The following is a 17211-nucleotide window of genomic DNA, read 5'->3' as shown; positions in this document are numbered from 1 at the left end:
GCTAGAAAAATAAACCAAAAGGAAGCACACAGGAGGAAGTAACAATAACAAAAGCAGAAATTAATGAGATGAATAAGAAAAATAGCAAATTAAATAGATTAAAATTCTAGTTATTAGAAAAATTAACAAAATAGATTGATCATTAGCTATTTAATAAACATGAAGAAAGCACAAATGCAAAAATGGGAAATGACAACAAGGAATCACTGATAATGTAGAGGAAATAAAAAAACAGAAAACTGCAAATCTATGCACATAAATTTGAAAACCTAGATGATACAATTTCTTAGGAAAATATGGTTATTAAAACTGACCTCAGTAAAGACAGAAAGCTTAAACTGTAATTTTAATAGAACTACAGAAAGTTGTCAAGAAACTGTCCCACAAAGAAACCAAACTGGGGTTGCTGTTCCCACAAAGAAACCAACCAAACAAAACGGGGTCCAAATGGTTTCACAGGAGAATTTTACCAAACTTTTAGAGACCATATGGTCCTAACGTTATGTACAATGTTTCAGAATAGGGAAAATAATCTAAATTCTTTTTACGAAGCAAGTATAACTTTGATCCTAAACCTGTTAAAAATAACAAAAAATATATTGAAGCAAAAATCCTAATATAATACTAGTTTTTAGACTCAAGCACCACATGAAGAAAGTAATACACCAGTGTCTATCAGAAATGTAAGAATGGTTCAATATTAGAAAATCTATTAATATAGCTCACTATCATAGGACATATATTAATATATTGGGAAATCTTTTCATAGCATTTACTATATTAATAGGCATAAAGGGAAAAAAGAAGGCTGGGCATGGTGCCTCACGCCTGTAATCTGAAACGGATGGATGGCTTGAGCCCAGGATTTGAGACCAACTTGGGAAACATAGCGAAACCCCGTCTCTACAAAAAAATACAATTAGCCAGGTGTGGTGGAGCGCACCAGTAGTCTCAGCTACTTAGGAGGCTGAGGTCGAATGATCACTGGAGCCCAGGGGCTGGAGGCTACAGTGAGCTGTGACTGTGCCTGCACTCCATCCTGGTTGACAAAGCAAGATCTGTTTCAAATAAACAAATAAAAAAATTGAAAAAACATGATTTTCTGCATAAATACTGAAAAAAAATTTAGGTAAAACAAGATCCATTCTTAAAAAATCTCTTTAGAAAATAGACATGTATGAATACTTATTTGATGTAAATGTATTTATGTTTATATATGTTAACATGGTACACCTAACAGCTATGTATGTGTGTGTATACATATGTATAAACATGTGCATATATATGTGTGTGTGTCTGTGCATAAAATTCCAAAAGCTAGCCTTTTCCTTGGTGGAGAAATGCTGAAGGCAGTCTCACTAAGGTCAAGAACTAGACAAGAATGCTCAATATCTTGACCCCTATTGTTTTGGAAGTATTAGCCAGTACAAGTGGACAATAGAAAATAGACGTATTAAAATTTTAAGAATAAAATAAAAAATAAGACTTTTCTGTTTTCAGATGATCTGATAGTATATCTGGAAAATCCCAGATAATCAATGATAAAGCTAACTCAAACAATAAAGTTGTCCATCAAGGTAGCAGGAAATAAAATTAACATGCAAAAATAAGTTTTATATATACAAATAATAACCAATTAGAAGACATAATGAAAGGAAAATGTTCAAAGCCTGTACAAAGAAAGCTATAAATCACTCCCAAAAGACAGAGTTGACCTGAACAAATTCCGTATTATTGGTTGATAGCTAGTTAGTAAGATGATAGTTCTACCTAATTTAATTTATAATTTTAATACAGTCTTAATAAAAATACCAAGTTTTTTAAATGAAGTTAAACAAGTTGTTAATAAAGTTCATACAGAAATAAGAACGTGCAAGAATCACTAGGAAAATATTGAAAAGACAGAGCTGAGTGGGGACTAGCATTACCAGAAATTAAAACATATTACAAAGCCTCTATATCAAAACAGTGAGGTACTGGCAAGTGAAAAGATAGGACAATGGAATAGAATAGAAAATCCAGAGTCTAAAATGCATTTCTCCAGAGAGCATTTGCCCTTTCTTCTGTCTGGTGTTAATAATACAAGAACACTTTAAACTACATACTCAGTTTGGAGCTTTTTCATGCTATCTGGGCAGAGCTAATTCAAGCTCCAAACGTGTAGGATCATGGCTTGTCATTTCTGCTCCCTAAAAATTATTTTACTTTTCCACCAGCTCAAGCATACATTTAAAAATTATTTATGAAACTATATTTTAGGCCAGGCACAATGGCTCACACCTGTAATCCCAGCATTTTGGGAGGCCAAGGTGGGCGGATCAGTTGAGGCCAAGAGTTCAAGACCAGCCTGGTCAACATGGCGAAATCCCTACTAAAAATAGAAAAATTAGCCGTGCGTGGTGGTAAGCGCCTGTAATCCCAGCTACTTGGGAGGCTGAAGCAGGAGAATTGCTTGAACCCGGGAGACAGAGGTTGCAGTGAGCTGAGATTGCACCACTGCACTCCAGCTTAGGCAATAGAGCAAGACTATGTCTCTAAAAAATAAATAAATGCATACATAAAAATAAAACTATATTTTAGCCATTCGTAAGGTTGTTACATATGGAGGAGTTTTTCTGTATTTTTTTTGCTTACTGATCCATTTACTAAGGCTTCAGCATCATATAGATCCAATGACTGAAGTTTATATTAAATACATATCTATCATCTATTACAATATCTTATATTGAAAGAGCTGGAAAGGCACACTCCCTTTCATTGTTCTAAAGTGTCTTGGCTCTTTTCAGACATTTATTGAGTCGTAATTTAGAATTAGCTGTCAACACAAGCCATAAATAACGAAATCATGTACTTTGCAGCAACATGGCTGCAGCTGGAGGCCATTATCCTAGGCGAATTAATGCAGGAACAGAAAACCAAATATTGTACTTCTCACTTATAAGTGGGAACTAAACATTGGATACTCATGGACATCATGGAATGTTCTCAACACACACAAAAATGAAAAATGTTTGAGGTGTTTAATATCCAAATTACTGTGATTTGATCATTACATATTGTATCCATGTATTAAAATATCACATTATCCCATGCAATATTATATATAGAAATATATACAATGATGATGTATCAGTAAATTTTTACAAAATAGACACTGGGACTACTAGAAGTGGGTAAGGGTTGAAAATCTAACTACTGGGTACTATTTTCACTACCTGGGTGAAGGGATCAATCGCACCACAAAGCCCACCGTCACTATATATACTCACGTAACAAAACTGCACATGTACCCTCTGAATCTAAAATAAATATTAAAATCATTTTTTTAATTAGCTGTCAAATTTTTAAAAAATAACTATGGGGTAGGCCGGGCGCGGTGGCTCAAGCCTGTAATCCCAGCACTTTGGGAGGCCGAGACGGGCGGATCATGAGGTCAGGAGATCGAGACCATGCTGGCTAACACGATGAAACCCCGTCTCTACTAAAAAAATACAAAAATCTAGCCGGGCGAGGTGGCGGACGCCTGTAGTCCCAGCTACTCGGGAGGCTGAGGCAGGAGAATGGCGGGAACCCGGGAGGCGGAGCTTGCAGTGAGCTGAGATCCAGCCACTGCACTCCAGCCCGGGCGACAGAGCGAGACTCCGTCTCAAAAAAAAAATAAAATAAAATAACTATGGGGTATTGACTAGCATTGTGTGACTATATACATGCCCACACGCGCAGTTTGGGAAGAACTGAATTATTTACAACTTTTAGTCTTCCCATCTGAATATTATTTTTTATTATATAATATAAATGTATTAATATTTTTTATTATATAATATAAATGTATTATTATTTAATACATTTCTCGTTAATATTCTTAAGTTTTGGTGGTTTTTTTTTTTGTTCTAATTGACATATTTTTCCCCCATTACAGTTTCTAATTAGTTATTTGGCGATTACTTGTTATTGTGAAACAGGTATGTTTTCATATCCTCTTTGTACAAATGGCTTAATAGTGCTTAAGGAGTTTATTGTCAAGACATGGAAGACTGCTAAAGACAAGCAAAATAAGAATCATTTCTGCCCCTCAGCTTAGGCAGCCTTTGAGGAGGAAATGCCAATGGCTCCCTTCTATCCCTTTAATGTTTGGAAAAAGAAATGTAATTATTGTGGCTCTTAAGGCAGACAACTAAAAAATCTTGTTGAGGCCGGGCGGGGTGGCTCAAGCCTGTAATCCCAGCACTTTGGGAGGCCGAGACGGGCGGATCACGAGGTCAGGAGATCGAGACCATCCTGGCTAACACGGTGGAACCTCGTCTCTACTAAAAACTACAAAAAACTAGCTGGGCTAGGTGGCGGCGCCTGTAGTCCCAGCTACCCGAGAGGCTGAGGCAGGAAAATGGCGTGAACCCGGGAGGCGGAGCTTGCAGTGAGCTGAGGTCCGGCCACAGCACTCCAGCCTGGGTGACAGAGCGAGACTCCGTCTCAAAAAAAAAAAAAAAAATCTTGTTGAAATGGATTTCTTCTAGGAATTCAGGGCCTCTCTTCAGACTCCACAAGTCATATGCTCTATTAAAGCATAGTTTCCACGATAACTACTTGCTGGCATAAAGGCCATGAACAGTTCTTACTTTCTGGGGTCATTCTTCAAATTAACAACAAAGTCCACCCCATCCCACACCCCTACCCCTAGGTATGATAATTTCATCTCCGCGAAAACGTATTACCTTCTAATCTGATGTCAATTTACAATCCTTCAAAGCTCAAAAGCTACTTTTTCCTTTTGTCAGCAAGACACTTACACCCTCGTATGTCTTGTACATACTGATAGGTCACAGCAAACATTCATTGAATTTTAACTGGGGAGCATTTTGGATGGAAATCAAGAGACCTGGCATTAACTCTAAAACCCATGATAAATTATACAAACGAATGAACAAGAAGCAAGCACTACGTGTTTTTCTCTTTAAGACAGAGTCTCACTCTGTCACGCAGGCTGGTGTGCAGTGGCAGATCTCCTCCCAAGTTTAGCAATGTTCCTGCCTCAGCCTCCCAAGTGGCTGGGAATACAGAAGCGCACCACCACCCGGGCTAATTTTTTTTTTTAATTGTTTGTAGAGACGGATTCTCCCTATGCCTATGCTGCCAAGGGTGGTCTCGAACTCCTGGGCTCAAGAGATCCTCCGGCCTCGGCCTCCCAAAGTGCTGGGATTACAGGTGTGGGCCACCACGCCCATACATATATATAAATGCTTTTTTTCCGAGGACCTGGTCCCTGAAGCACCGATTTCCCTCAACAGTCATTTAGAAAACGAGGCTCACAGACAAAACACAAACAAATAACTTTTTGGCTGGAGGATTATAACTGCAATAAAAGAGGAGATCCCAAAGCAACCAGAGACACTGTCTTGCCCTGATTGGAAAGGGGATTCCGGTGATTAGTGAAAGATGACCCCTGCATCCCTCGCGTGCGTCCGTATCCGGGAGCAGCCACTAGGTAACTGTAGGGGCCACTGAGATCAATCAGCTTGTACAGCCAGCAGCGGAAACCCGAGAGTCAGTTCAACCACTGCCACCCGCGTGCGCCTGCGGAAAGCCGATTCCCTACCGGCGTCTGGCCGCGCACTGGTTTCCTAGGTTACCGGCCTCCGCGCTCCTCCTGCTTTCTTTTCCTGGAGGCGACAATCTGACGCTCTCAGCGCGTGACGCAGCACGCTTTGGTATAAATACAGACGCTTGGTCGTAGCTTCCCTTTTGCTCGCGCGGCCGACTCGCAAGATGGCGCCGGTGAGTGGGCGATATCTTGGTGGGAGTGTTGTGCGGCAATTTAATGATTTTTGCTCTAACGAATTTTGCATCTGTCGAGTGGGGACGTCTCAGTCGAGATAAAGGGAGGGGAATAGTGGAGGCTGGGTCAGAAACACAACCAAAACGCGAGGATCCTAAATTGTTTTTCGAGACTTATGGCATCTGCCATGCGGTCTAGTGGAGTTGGAGCTGGGCTCGGAATTGGTTTAGAATGGGTGGTTTTGGACACGCGGGAAAGAGGGAGGCACAGCTGTAAATTGGCCACTGGTACTGCAATCTGAGCCATTTATTTACTGTCTTGCGCCTGATAATGCTTTTGCCACTCTGGACTGGGTAGGGGAAAGGTGAGTAATCGGGCCGGTCTGACGACCTGTGCCAGGCCAGAGGGAACTCCGAGGCGCTCAGCTCCCGCGATGGCCGACATCACAGAAGTTTCTGAGAACTCGGGAGGCTGAGGCGAGAGAATGGCGTAAACCCGGGAGGCGGAGCTTGCAGTGAGCTGAGATCCGGCCACTGCACTCCAGCCTGGGCGACAGAGCGAGACTCCGTCTCAAAAAAAAAAAAAAAAAAAAAAAAAAGAAGTTTCTGAGAACTTTCAGTTGGCGAAGAAGCTTCTCTGTGAAGTAATTTTTAGAAAAGTAAAAGCCTAGATTCCAGCAATGTGAAATGAACATGCTTCAGATATTGTACTTAAGTCGTTAGTAAGGGAACCAGTAAGATGTTAAAATGTTCCTAAGAATATCTGAAAAGATAGGTATATATGTGTAATTTACAGAAAAAGTTAGGATAAAATTGCTGGGCTAGCTACCAAGCTGGGTAATGCCCAGCATGTCCATAAACCCTACAGGGTTATCTGTTCCATTAGACAGAAATTGTTTGTGTCTCCCAAATTAACTTCTGCGCCAACTGAGTGATTTTCTTTTGGTACATGTTACCGTGCTACCTGAGAAAGCAAACTAAGGTGTAATGCTTGGTAGCCTTTTGGGTGGATCGAAATTGGAGGTTATCATCTGATAAATACTGATTTGTTTATATTACAGTGAATGTACCTGGTTACTGGCTACAGCAACATTTTGCTTATGTAGCCATATTATATGGTCTTGGTATAAAAGGTTTGGATATGGAAAATTTAAGTTCCACGGTGTTGGCTTTTCTTTTTTGTTGAGACAGAGTCTGTCCACCAGTCGGAATACAGTGGCATGATCAGACTCACTGCAGCCTCTGTTTCCTGGGTTCAAGCAATCCTCCCGACTTAACCTTCTGAATAGCTAGGATTACAAGCATGCATCACCACACCTGGCTAATTTTTGTATTTTTACTAGAGATGGGGTTTCACTATGTTGGCCAGGCTGGTCTCAAACTCCTAACCTCAAGTGATCCTCCTGCCTCAGCCTCCCAGAGTGCTGGGGCTGCGCCTGGCCTTTATTTGGTTGTTTTAAAAAAATTTTTTTTCTTTCTTTCTTTCTTTTTTTTTTTTTTTTTTACCGAAGTCCTCTTCCCTTGCCTATAACAACGTAAGAATTGAATTTCCTAGACATAGATGGATGGAATCCTAGCTCTGGCACTTAACTGTGCTTGGGCTAGGAGGTTTACTCATCTGTTTCCATCTGCAGTGGGGTGGCAGTAAAGCATGATAGTTTAAAATTGAACATCGGTGGTATGGAAAACAATGAAAGTCCATAACCTTTTGACAACTTGAACATATTAGGACTTGGTTAGAGGTTCACATCAATCCCGGGGTGGGTGGGGTTTTTTAATTTTTATTTTTGTTACATTTCTGTATATGTAACCTCACAGTACATTGTACAGATTGCATTGGTACAAACTTTAAAATTGTTTGTACCAATTGAATAAATTGTTTTATATAGCTACATAATTATTTCACATTTATGTAGCAGAAAGACAAGAAGCCCAAAAGGTCAACCTGGAAGTTTAATTTGGACCTCACTCATCCAGTAGAAGATGGAATTTTTGATTCTGGAAATTTTGTAAGTATCATTCTACTCGGCTCGTTTTTATAATCTGAGTTATTTATAGTGGTTTAAATATGTAATATTTGATAATAACCTAAGCTGTATTCCTAGGGTACCTTCCCTAGTGAATATCTAGGGTTCTCTTCCCTAGTTGTGCATTTTTTCTGTTTTAAAATAGGAACAGTTTCTACGGGAGAAGGTTAAAGTCAACGGCAAAACTGGAAATCTCGGGAATGTTGTTCACATTGAACGCTTCAAGAATAAAATCACAGTTGTTTCTGAGAAACAGTTCTCTAAAAGGTTGGTACCTTTGCAAATTTTAATAAAATTATAGTAGTTTTTGGAATATTTCATAGAATATGTAATTATTACATGTATTCTGTTTATATGCAAGAATAAATAAGAACTTACTAAAGGCCTACATAAATGGGAAATTCAGTAAATGAGTGCCAATTGCTGATTGTAGTTGTAAGTGTAATTTATTGCTAGAATATAGGGCAATTGTGTCCACGGTCCCGGTCCCGTAAATTACAGGCCCTGTAAATCCAAGTTGTATATAACCTTTAATGCTGAGTACTTTAGTATTTGAGTGTGTTGCAAGAAACATGTCTAATGTGTACATAGGAGGATTGTCTCAACTTAATGATGATACAAACCATTTCTTAAAATTTTTTAAGGTTTTAGTTATTTATTCAGGAGAGGTAGCCGATCAGAAGCAAAGTCTTAACATCTTGCTGCCAGTTTTTATTTGTTCAATTTATTCACCATATATTAAATACTTCATGGGCAGCACAGGACTGGGTAACCCAACAGTGAACCGAGCAGGCAGTTTAACCACCACCAAGAAACTTCTAGTGGAGAAGGGAGAGAGTGAAATGGAATTAATCAAGCAGTGATAAGTGCTGTAAGGGCATAAAGCTAGTTGCAAAGTTTTTGGGTAAGTTGATAAGTTGTTCAGGAAATGAAATGCAGAAGTGAGCCTTGCAATTGGGGGATAATTGTTACAGGCAGGATGAGCCAGAAGCCTGGTGGATTAAAGTAATAGTAACAAAGCCAGTGTGTCTGGGGTGTAGTGTTTTGGGAGGAATGCATGAGGTGGGAGGGTGTCTGGGGAGCAGATCTTGAAAGCCATGGGATGTGTAAGGGGAAGCAATTGTTTATTGTGGCTGAAAAAGACTAGGGTGATACATCTGGTGGAAACTGAAGATGTAAGAGCTGATTTCAGTAAGAAACGATGATGGCTTGGACTAAAGTGGTTGCAGTACATGTTAACTGAGATTATAATCACTAAGGATTCAGAGATAAAAATGTAGTAGCTGTCCTCAAGGGTCTCACAGATAATCAGATAATTACTATGAAATACAACTCTGATTACATTACACGTAGAGAGGGCCTAAGAATTTTCAGAGAAGTTGAGACTTAATGAGCATAGTAAGAATTGAACCCTATTAATAGGTTCCCTCTTGAGCCAGGGTGGGATTGGGAGTTAGGGGGCTTAATAGTGGTGAAGGGGGTGTTAACGTTTTCACATATATATATACACACACATAATATATTTGAAGAGTAAAATCATATTGCTTAAATAATTTGGCTGTGGCAGTATGACAAGAGGATGCTACCCTAACAGTCTTGCACAATGCATAGTGTGAAAGGAAGGATGAAATATTTTGGAGGAAGCTAGGTACAGAAAAGATGAAAATGATGTATATTTTTCATACAATAAACCTTTACATAGTAGGAATTGTATTTCTTAATGAAATTTATGTTTTTATTTTAAAGGTATTTGAAATACCTTACCAAGAAATACCTTAAGAAAAACAATCTTCGTGATTGGCTTCGAGTGGTTGCATCTGACAAGGAGACCTATGAACTTCGTTACTTCCAGATTAGTCAAGATGAAGATGAATCAGAGTCGGAGGACTAGGCAAAGGCTCCCCTTACAGGGCTTTGCTATCAGTGAATAAAAAATATTATACTCTTAAACTTTTATCTCATCCTTTTATTTGAGTATGCTGTTTACATGATTTTGATTTCCTTCTGATAATTTCTGTCAACAGTATTTAAATAGCTTATAGCTAGTAGAATTTTTTTCCCAGGATTTCCAAAATCTTTTATGTACTCAGGTAAAAGTAGTGTTATATAGGACATCTTTATTTTAGGCAGTCTCGTTGTGTCTCACAGGCTGGAGTGCAATGACTCAGCTTCCCAAATAGCTGGAATTACAGGTGTGTACCACCGTGCCCAACTGATTTTTTTACTTCAGTAGAGTTTGGCCATGTTGGCCAGCCTGGTTTTGAACTCCTGACCTCAAGTGATCTATCCACCTGGGCTTCCCAAAGTGCTGGGGTTATAGCTGTGAGCCTCCATGCCTGGCCAGGAAATCTTACTGTAGAACAATTTTTTATATAGCTGTATAAAATGTATATGATTGTCTTGACAGTCTCAAATATCATTTTTAGTAGTTTGTAATCTCAAGTGCTTAGAGCAGTTCTTTCATACAAGTTGCTCTGTGTTACTCTTCTGCTTCAGAATTTGCTCTTCTAGTTAGCCCAAAGACACTATGGGTGTGAGTCTTGCTGTAAACCAATGTTTAACTGCTTATTAGAAAGCCCTCACTGCCCACCTTGTAGGAACCAGAAACTCAAAACCAAATCTCAACTCAGCTACTGAATCTACTGTGGTCCTTTTCTGAAAAATTAATTCACTTGGTTGGAATCTTGTCTCAGACCATCTTCATCTCTTTCTCAAAAGCCCCTACCCCTACACTGGAATGTTGGTTGTCTATTAAAACTTAAAAGTGGATGGACCCTTTCTCCCGAATAAAGTGACCTTTGAAAGCTGTAATCGAAATAGTTTGGCAGAATCCATACTGCAGGAGATTGGGGAAGACGAGAATGATGTGCCTTTTTGTACTACTGAGCCTGATGCTGCCACTGCTTCAGGTACTTAGATGAGTCCTGATGCTAATACAATTGTATTGCCAAACGTATCTTGACACTTACAACCTAATCTATGCATTAATTGGTTTGGGGATTGCTTGAAATGATAGTTTAATTGTTTTAATGCATTTTCCTAAAAATTTAAGTGCTCCCATCATCTTTGTGCAATACCTCAGTGCAGCAACTCCTTGATTCTTGAATGACTCAACTTCCTAGCTTGGCTCTACCCCATTTTTTCTATTTTTCATGTTTTTCACAAATAGTTAACCAGGTACCTACTACTGTGCACCACTGCAGAACATTGAGGATGTATGTGATGGTGAGTAAAAACACTCAGCCTACTCTGTTGTGTTAGTATAATGAGGGAAACTGATCAAATCACATGCGAACAAATTTGCTGCTACCAAAGGGAGGGCTTAATAAAAGGAATTTCATCTGGGAAGTCAAATAAAGTTTGTGAGCACTTAGTAGAACAGGAAAGGTAGACAGTATCTGGGAAGGGGAAAGTAGGGTGTTCCAGACAGAGGGGGGAGCACTTCTGAAGTTCTCAGGGCATTGGGAGTCTGGTTGGCCAGAGTACATTCTGGACTAAATGTGATCATGAGGATAATCTGGAAAAGTAGAAGCTAGCCAATGCAGGACTGAAGTCCATGTTTTCATCTTGAGGGCAATGGGAGTAATGAAAGTAATGTGACCCGATGAGATGAGCATTTTGAAAAATATCAGACTGTATTGTGGAGAATGGACTTTTTGTTGTTTTGTTTTGTTTTTTGAGAGGGAGTCTCGCTTTGTTGCCCAGGCAGGAGTGCAGTGGCATGACCATGGCTCACTGCAACCTCCACCTCCCAGGCTCAAGGTTTTCTCCCGCCTCAGCCTTCCGAGTAGCTGAGATTACAGGCGCCTACCACTACACCTGGCTAATTTTTGTATTTTTTTAGTAGAGATGGGGTTTCACCATGTTGGCTAGGCTGGTCTTGAAATCCTGACCTCAAGTGATCCACCTGTCTCGGCCTCCCAAAGTGCTGGGATTACAGGTGTGAGCCACCGCACCGGACCTGTTCTCAGTATTTTACATGAATTGACTCATTTATCATCATAACATTCTTTTGAGATAAGTGTTAATAATATCCACATTGGCAGCTAGGGAAACTGAGGCACATAGCATTAAGTAATTCATCCAAAGTCACACAGTAAGTTATGCAACCCAAAGTTGAGAAAGAGGGTGGCTTTGGGAAATTGGGCAGGGACAATGCAAATTTTAAGGTTAAATTACATTTAGGAAGTAATGAACAATGAGGATGGGTGAAATTGCCTATGGAGAGCAAATGAGAATCAAGTATTAGCAAACACCAATTGCTTCTATTCTTTTCCTAGAGTGATCTTTCAAAAACACATCTAATATTCACATGTTTAAAATTCTTGAAAGCTAATTTAGCATTTAATATTTATTGTGTGCCAGGGGCTGGGTATCTTATGTCAAGTAAGATATTCATGCCTTTAAGGTGTTGGCAGGTTTGTTAAATAATAAAATTTATTGAGGGCTACTGCAGGCTAGGTACTGTTTTGGATACTGAAGTAAACAAAATGGAAACTCCTGCCTTCATGAAGATTACAATCCAGTAGAGGAAGACAGACAATAAAATAAATAAAGTATATGTTACATGGTGGTAAATGCTATGAAGAAAAATAAAGGAAATAGGGAATGTAGGAAGGAAGGTGTGTTGCGTCTATAAGTAGGATGCAGGAACATCCTCACTGTTCCCCTCCTCACTTTACTGCGAAAGGCTCATTTGAGTAAAGACCTAAAGGAGATACTGAATCTCACCAAGTAGATGTCTTGGGGAGAAGCATTTCAGGCATAGAGAATAGCAAGTACAAAGGCCCAAAGGCACAAGCACCCCTGGTATAATCAAAGAACAAGGAGGTCTCTGTGACCTCAGCTGACTGAATGGTGGAGAGTAGAGAGAAGTGAAATTAGAGAAGTAAAAAGAGGTATATGTGGGGTGTGGAGAGTGGGATGATGGTATATTAGTTATCGATTACACTAAAATGTAGCAACTTGAAACAAATATATCTCACAGTTCCTGAGGCTCAAGAATTGGAGGAGCTTATCTGCATAGCTCTGGTTCAGGGTTTCATGAGGTGGCAATCAAGCTGTGAGCATGTGCTGAAGTCATGGAAGAGTTAGCAAACTACTGCCTGTTTTTATAAATAAGATTTTCTGGGAACACATTATTTTGCATGTTGTGTATGATGGAAAAATTGAGTAGTTGCAATATAAACCACATGGCCTGCAAAGCTCGAACTATTTACCATCTAACCCTTTAAGAAAAAGTGACTTGACTGAAGCTGGAAGATCAGCCTCCATGCACACTGACAGGGCTGTTGGCAGGAGAATTCAGTTCTCCAGAATTCTTACTACGTGGCCTCTGTATGGCACTGCTGATGACATGACAGCTGGTTTCCCCCGGAGCAAGTGATCCAAGGAAGAGGGAGAAAGAAACCAAGATGGAAGCCACAGTGTCTATAACCGAATCTCAGAAGTAGCATGCCATCACATTTTCGTTATTTTACTGATCACATAGACTAGTCTTGGAAGAGAATAACAAATACCAGGAAGTAGGAATCATTTTTGGGGACCGTCTTGGAGGCTGGCTACCACTGAGGGGATATCAAGTAGGGAGAGTTCTGTAGGCTATTACAAGGGCATCAGCTGTTTTTCTGAGTACAGATAAAGTACTGGGGAGCTACAGATAGACTTGAACAGAGAAATATAATGATCTGATGTATTTTAGATTACAGTGAAGTATTTCGTTAGTCTATGACAAGAAGGAATGAGAATGCAGAGAATCTCTTAATCAGACTGCATTTTAAGAATGTGACTTCACAGTTGTAAAGCTGACTTTATTCTGAAGGGCTGAAAGATTCTTAGGTTTTTTTGCCTTGCACAGTCTCTGCAACAGCTGGGAAATTTTTTGTTTTGTTTTTAACTTTTTATGGTTTTTATTTATTTTTAACTTTTTATTATGAAACACTTCAATTATATATGTAAGTAGAAAAAATGTGTTTAATCTATATTCCTTCTACTCCCACATCCCCAGATTATTTTGAAGCAAGTTCCCAACATTTTATCATTTCATCTATAAACGTATGCTTATATCTCTAAATGTTAGTATCTAAAAGATAAGGACTCTTTACATATAACTACCATACCATTATCACACCTATAACAAATTAACAATAATTTCCTATGTTACCCAATGCCCACTCAGTGCTTAAATATCCCCAAATATCTGGTAATTTTTAACTTGATACAAAGCACAGTTGTAATAAGGTACACAGTTGTAATAAGGTCCACAGTTGCAATTAAATGTCTCTTAACCTCCTTTAAAAGTTTGCCCTCACTCTATCTCTCTCTACTCCGCTACCCCAATTTATTTGTTTATCACACTGGGTCATTTGTCCTGTAGAATTTTCCCAATTCAGATTTTCATAATTCCCCTCCTCACAGTGTCATTTAATGTGACCCTCTGTCCACTGTATTTCCTAAAACTTGATGACTGGATCTAGAAGTTTGATCAATATCAGATTCAAGTAATATTTTTTTACCTGAATACTTGTAAGTTCCATTGTGCGTATCTATTTTTTTTTTTTTATTATACTTTAAGTTCTAGGGTACATGTGCATAACGTGCAGGTTTGTTACATATGTATACTTATGCCATGTTGGTGTGCTGTACCCATCAACTCGTCAGCACCCATCAATTCATCATTATATAATGTATAACTCCCCAATGCATCCCTCCCTCCTCCCCCTCCCCATGATAGGCCCAGGTGTGATGTTCCCCTTCCCGAGTCCAAGTGATCTCATTGTTCAGTTCCCACCTATGAGTGAGAACATGCGGTGTTTGGTTTTCTGTTCTTATGATAGTTTGCTAAGAATGATGGTTTCCAGCTGCATCCATGTCCCACAAGGACGCAAACTCATCCTTTTATGGCTGCATAGTATTCCATGGTGTATATGTGCCACATTTTCTTAATCCAGTCTGTCACAGATGGACATTTGGGTGATTCCAAGTCTTTGCTATTGTGAATAGTGCCGCAATAAACATACGTGTGCATGTGTCTTTGTAGTAGAATAATTTATAATCCTTGGGTATATACCCAGTAGTGGGATGGCTGGGTCATATGGTACATCTAGTTCTAGATCCTTAAGGAATTGCCATACTGTTTTCCATAATGGTTGAACTAGTTTACAATCCCACCAACAGTGTAAAAGTGTTCCTATTTCTCCACATCCTCTCCAACACCTGTTGTTCCTGACTTCTTAATGATTGCCATTCTAACTGGTGTGAGATGGTATCTCATTTGTGGTTTTGATTTGCATTTCTTGATGGCCAGTGATGATGAGCATTTTTTCATGTGTCTGTTGGCTGTATGGATGTCTTCTTTGAGAAATGTCTGTTCATATCCTTTGCCCACTTTTTGATGGGGTTGTTTGTTTTTTCTTGTATATTGTTGAGTTCTTTGTAGGTTCTGGATATTAGCCCTTTGTCAGATGAGTAGGTTGCAAAAAATTTTTCCCATTCTGTAGGTTGCCTGTTCACTCTGATGGTAGTTTCTTTTGCTGTGCAAAAGCTCTTTAGTTTAATTAGATCCCATTTGTCAATTTTGGCTTTTGCTGCCGTTGCTTTTGGTGTTTTAGACATGAAGTCTTGCCCATGCCTATGTCCTGAATGTTACTACCTAGATTTCTTCTAGGGTTTTTATGATATTAGGTCTAACATTTAAGTCTCTCCACCTTGAATTAATCTTCGTATAAGGAGTAAGGAAAGGATCCAGTTTCAGCTTTCTACTTATGGCTAGCAATTTTCCCAGCACCATTTATTGATAGGGAATCCTTTCCCCATTTCTGTTTCTCTCAGGTTTGTCAAAGATCAGATGGGAGATGTGTGGTATTATTCTGAGGACTCTGTCTGTTCCATTGGTCTATATCTCTGTTGTGGTACCAGTACCATGCTGTTTTGATTACTGTAGCCTTGTAGTATAGTTTGAAGTCAGGTAGCGTGACGCCTCCGCTTTGTCCTTTTGACTTAGGATTGTCTTGGCAATGCGGGCTCTTTTTGGTTCCATATGAACTTTAAAGCAGTTTTTCCAATTCTGTGAAGAAAGTCATTGGTAGCTTGATGGGGATGGCATTGAATCTATAAATAACCTTGGGCAGTATGGCCATTTCACGATATTGATTCTTCCTATCCATGAGCATGGTATGTTCTTCCATTTGTTTGTGTCCTCTTTGTTTCACTGAGCAGTGGTTTGTAGTTCTCCTTGAAGAGGTCCTTACATCCCTTGTAAGTTGGATTCCTAGGTATTTTATTCTCTTTGAAGCAATTGTGAATGGAAGTTCATTCCTGATTGGCTCTCTGTTTGTCTGTTACTGGTGTATAAGAATGCTTGTGATTTTTGCACATTAATTTTGTATCCTGAGACTTTGCTGAAGTTGCTTATCAGCTTAAGGAGATTTTGGGCTGAGACGATGGGGTTTTCTAAATATACAATCATGTCATCTGCAAACAGGGACAATTGTGACTTCTTTTCCTAACTGGATACCCTTGATTTCTCTCTCTTGCCTGATTGCCCTAGCCAGAACTTCCAAAACTATGTTGAATAGGAGTGGTGAGAGAGGGCATCCCTGTCTTGTGCCAGTTTTCAAAGGGAATTTTTCAGTTTTTGCCCATTCAATATGATATTAGCTGTGGGTTTGTCATAAATAGCTCTTATTATTTTGAGGTACGTTCCATCAATACGAATTTATTGAGCGTTTTAGCATGAAGGGCTGTTGAATTTGTCACAAGCCTTTTCTGCATCTATTGAGATAATCATGTGGTTCTTGTCTTGGTTCTGTTTATATGCTGGATTACGTTTATTGATTTGCGAATGTTGAACCAGCCTTGCATCCCAGGGATGAAGCCCACTTGATCATGGCGGATAAGCTTTTTGATGTGCTGCTGAATCCAGTTTGCCAGTATTTTATTGAGAATTTTTGCATCGATGTTCATCAGGGATATTGGTCTAAAATTTCTTTTTGTGTGTGTCTCTGCCAGGCTTTGGTATCAAGATGATGTTGGCCTCATAAAATGAGTTAGGGAGGATTCCCTCTTTTTCTATTGATTGAATAGTTTCAGAAGGAATGGTACCAGCTCTCTTTGTACCTCTGGTAGAATTCAGCTGTGAATCCATCTGGTCCTGGACTTTTTTTGGTGGGTAGGCTATTAATTGTTGCCTCAATTTCAGAGCCTGCTATTGGTCTATTCAGGAATTCAACTTCTTCCTGATTTAGTCTTGGGAGAGTGTAAGTGTCCGGGAAATTATCCATTTCTTCTAGATTTTCTAGTTGATTTGCGTAGAGGCATTTATAGTATTCTCTGATGGTAGTTTGTATTTCTGTGGGGTCTGTGGTGATATCCCCTTTATCATTTTTTATTGCATCTATTTGATTCCTCTCTC

General features: G+C 39.3%; 1 protein-coding gene across 2 annotated transcripts; it reads left to right on the top strand.

Moving 5' to 3' along the window:
- Positions 1–5453: 5453 nt before the first annotated feature.
- RPL22L1 (ribosomal protein L22 like 1) lies at positions 5454–9749 on the top strand. Of its 2 annotated transcripts, none has more exons than XM_033211702.1 (4): positions 5454–5772; positions 7689–7781; positions 7945–8066; positions 9546–9749. In XM_033211702.1, the coding sequence occupies exons 1-4, from the start codon at positions 5764–5766 to the stop codon at positions 9688–9690; spliced, it is 369 nt and encodes a 122-aa protein (XP_033067593.1). In that variant the 5' UTR covers positions 5454–5763; the 3' UTR covers positions 9691–9749. The 2 variants fall into 2 exon arrangements, with proteins under 2 accessions (XP_033067593.1, XP_033067594.1); XM_033211703.1 differs by having other exon boundaries at positions 5676–5772; positions 7692–7781.
- The last annotated feature ends 7462 nt before the right edge of the window (positions 9750–17211 follow it).

Source organism: Trachypithecus francoisi, unplaced genomic scaffold (genome assembly GCF_009764315.1).
Source record: "Trachypithecus francoisi isolate TF-2019V2 unplaced genomic scaffold, Tfra_2.0 Lachesis_group0, whole genome shotgun sequence".
In the NCBI taxonomy this organism is placed as follows: domain Eukaryota; kingdom Metazoa; phylum Chordata; class Mammalia; order Primates; family Cercopithecidae; genus Trachypithecus; species Trachypithecus francoisi.
The sequence above is the reverse complement of the archived record's forward strand: the minus strand, read 5'-3'. Positions and strand labels throughout refer to the sequence as shown.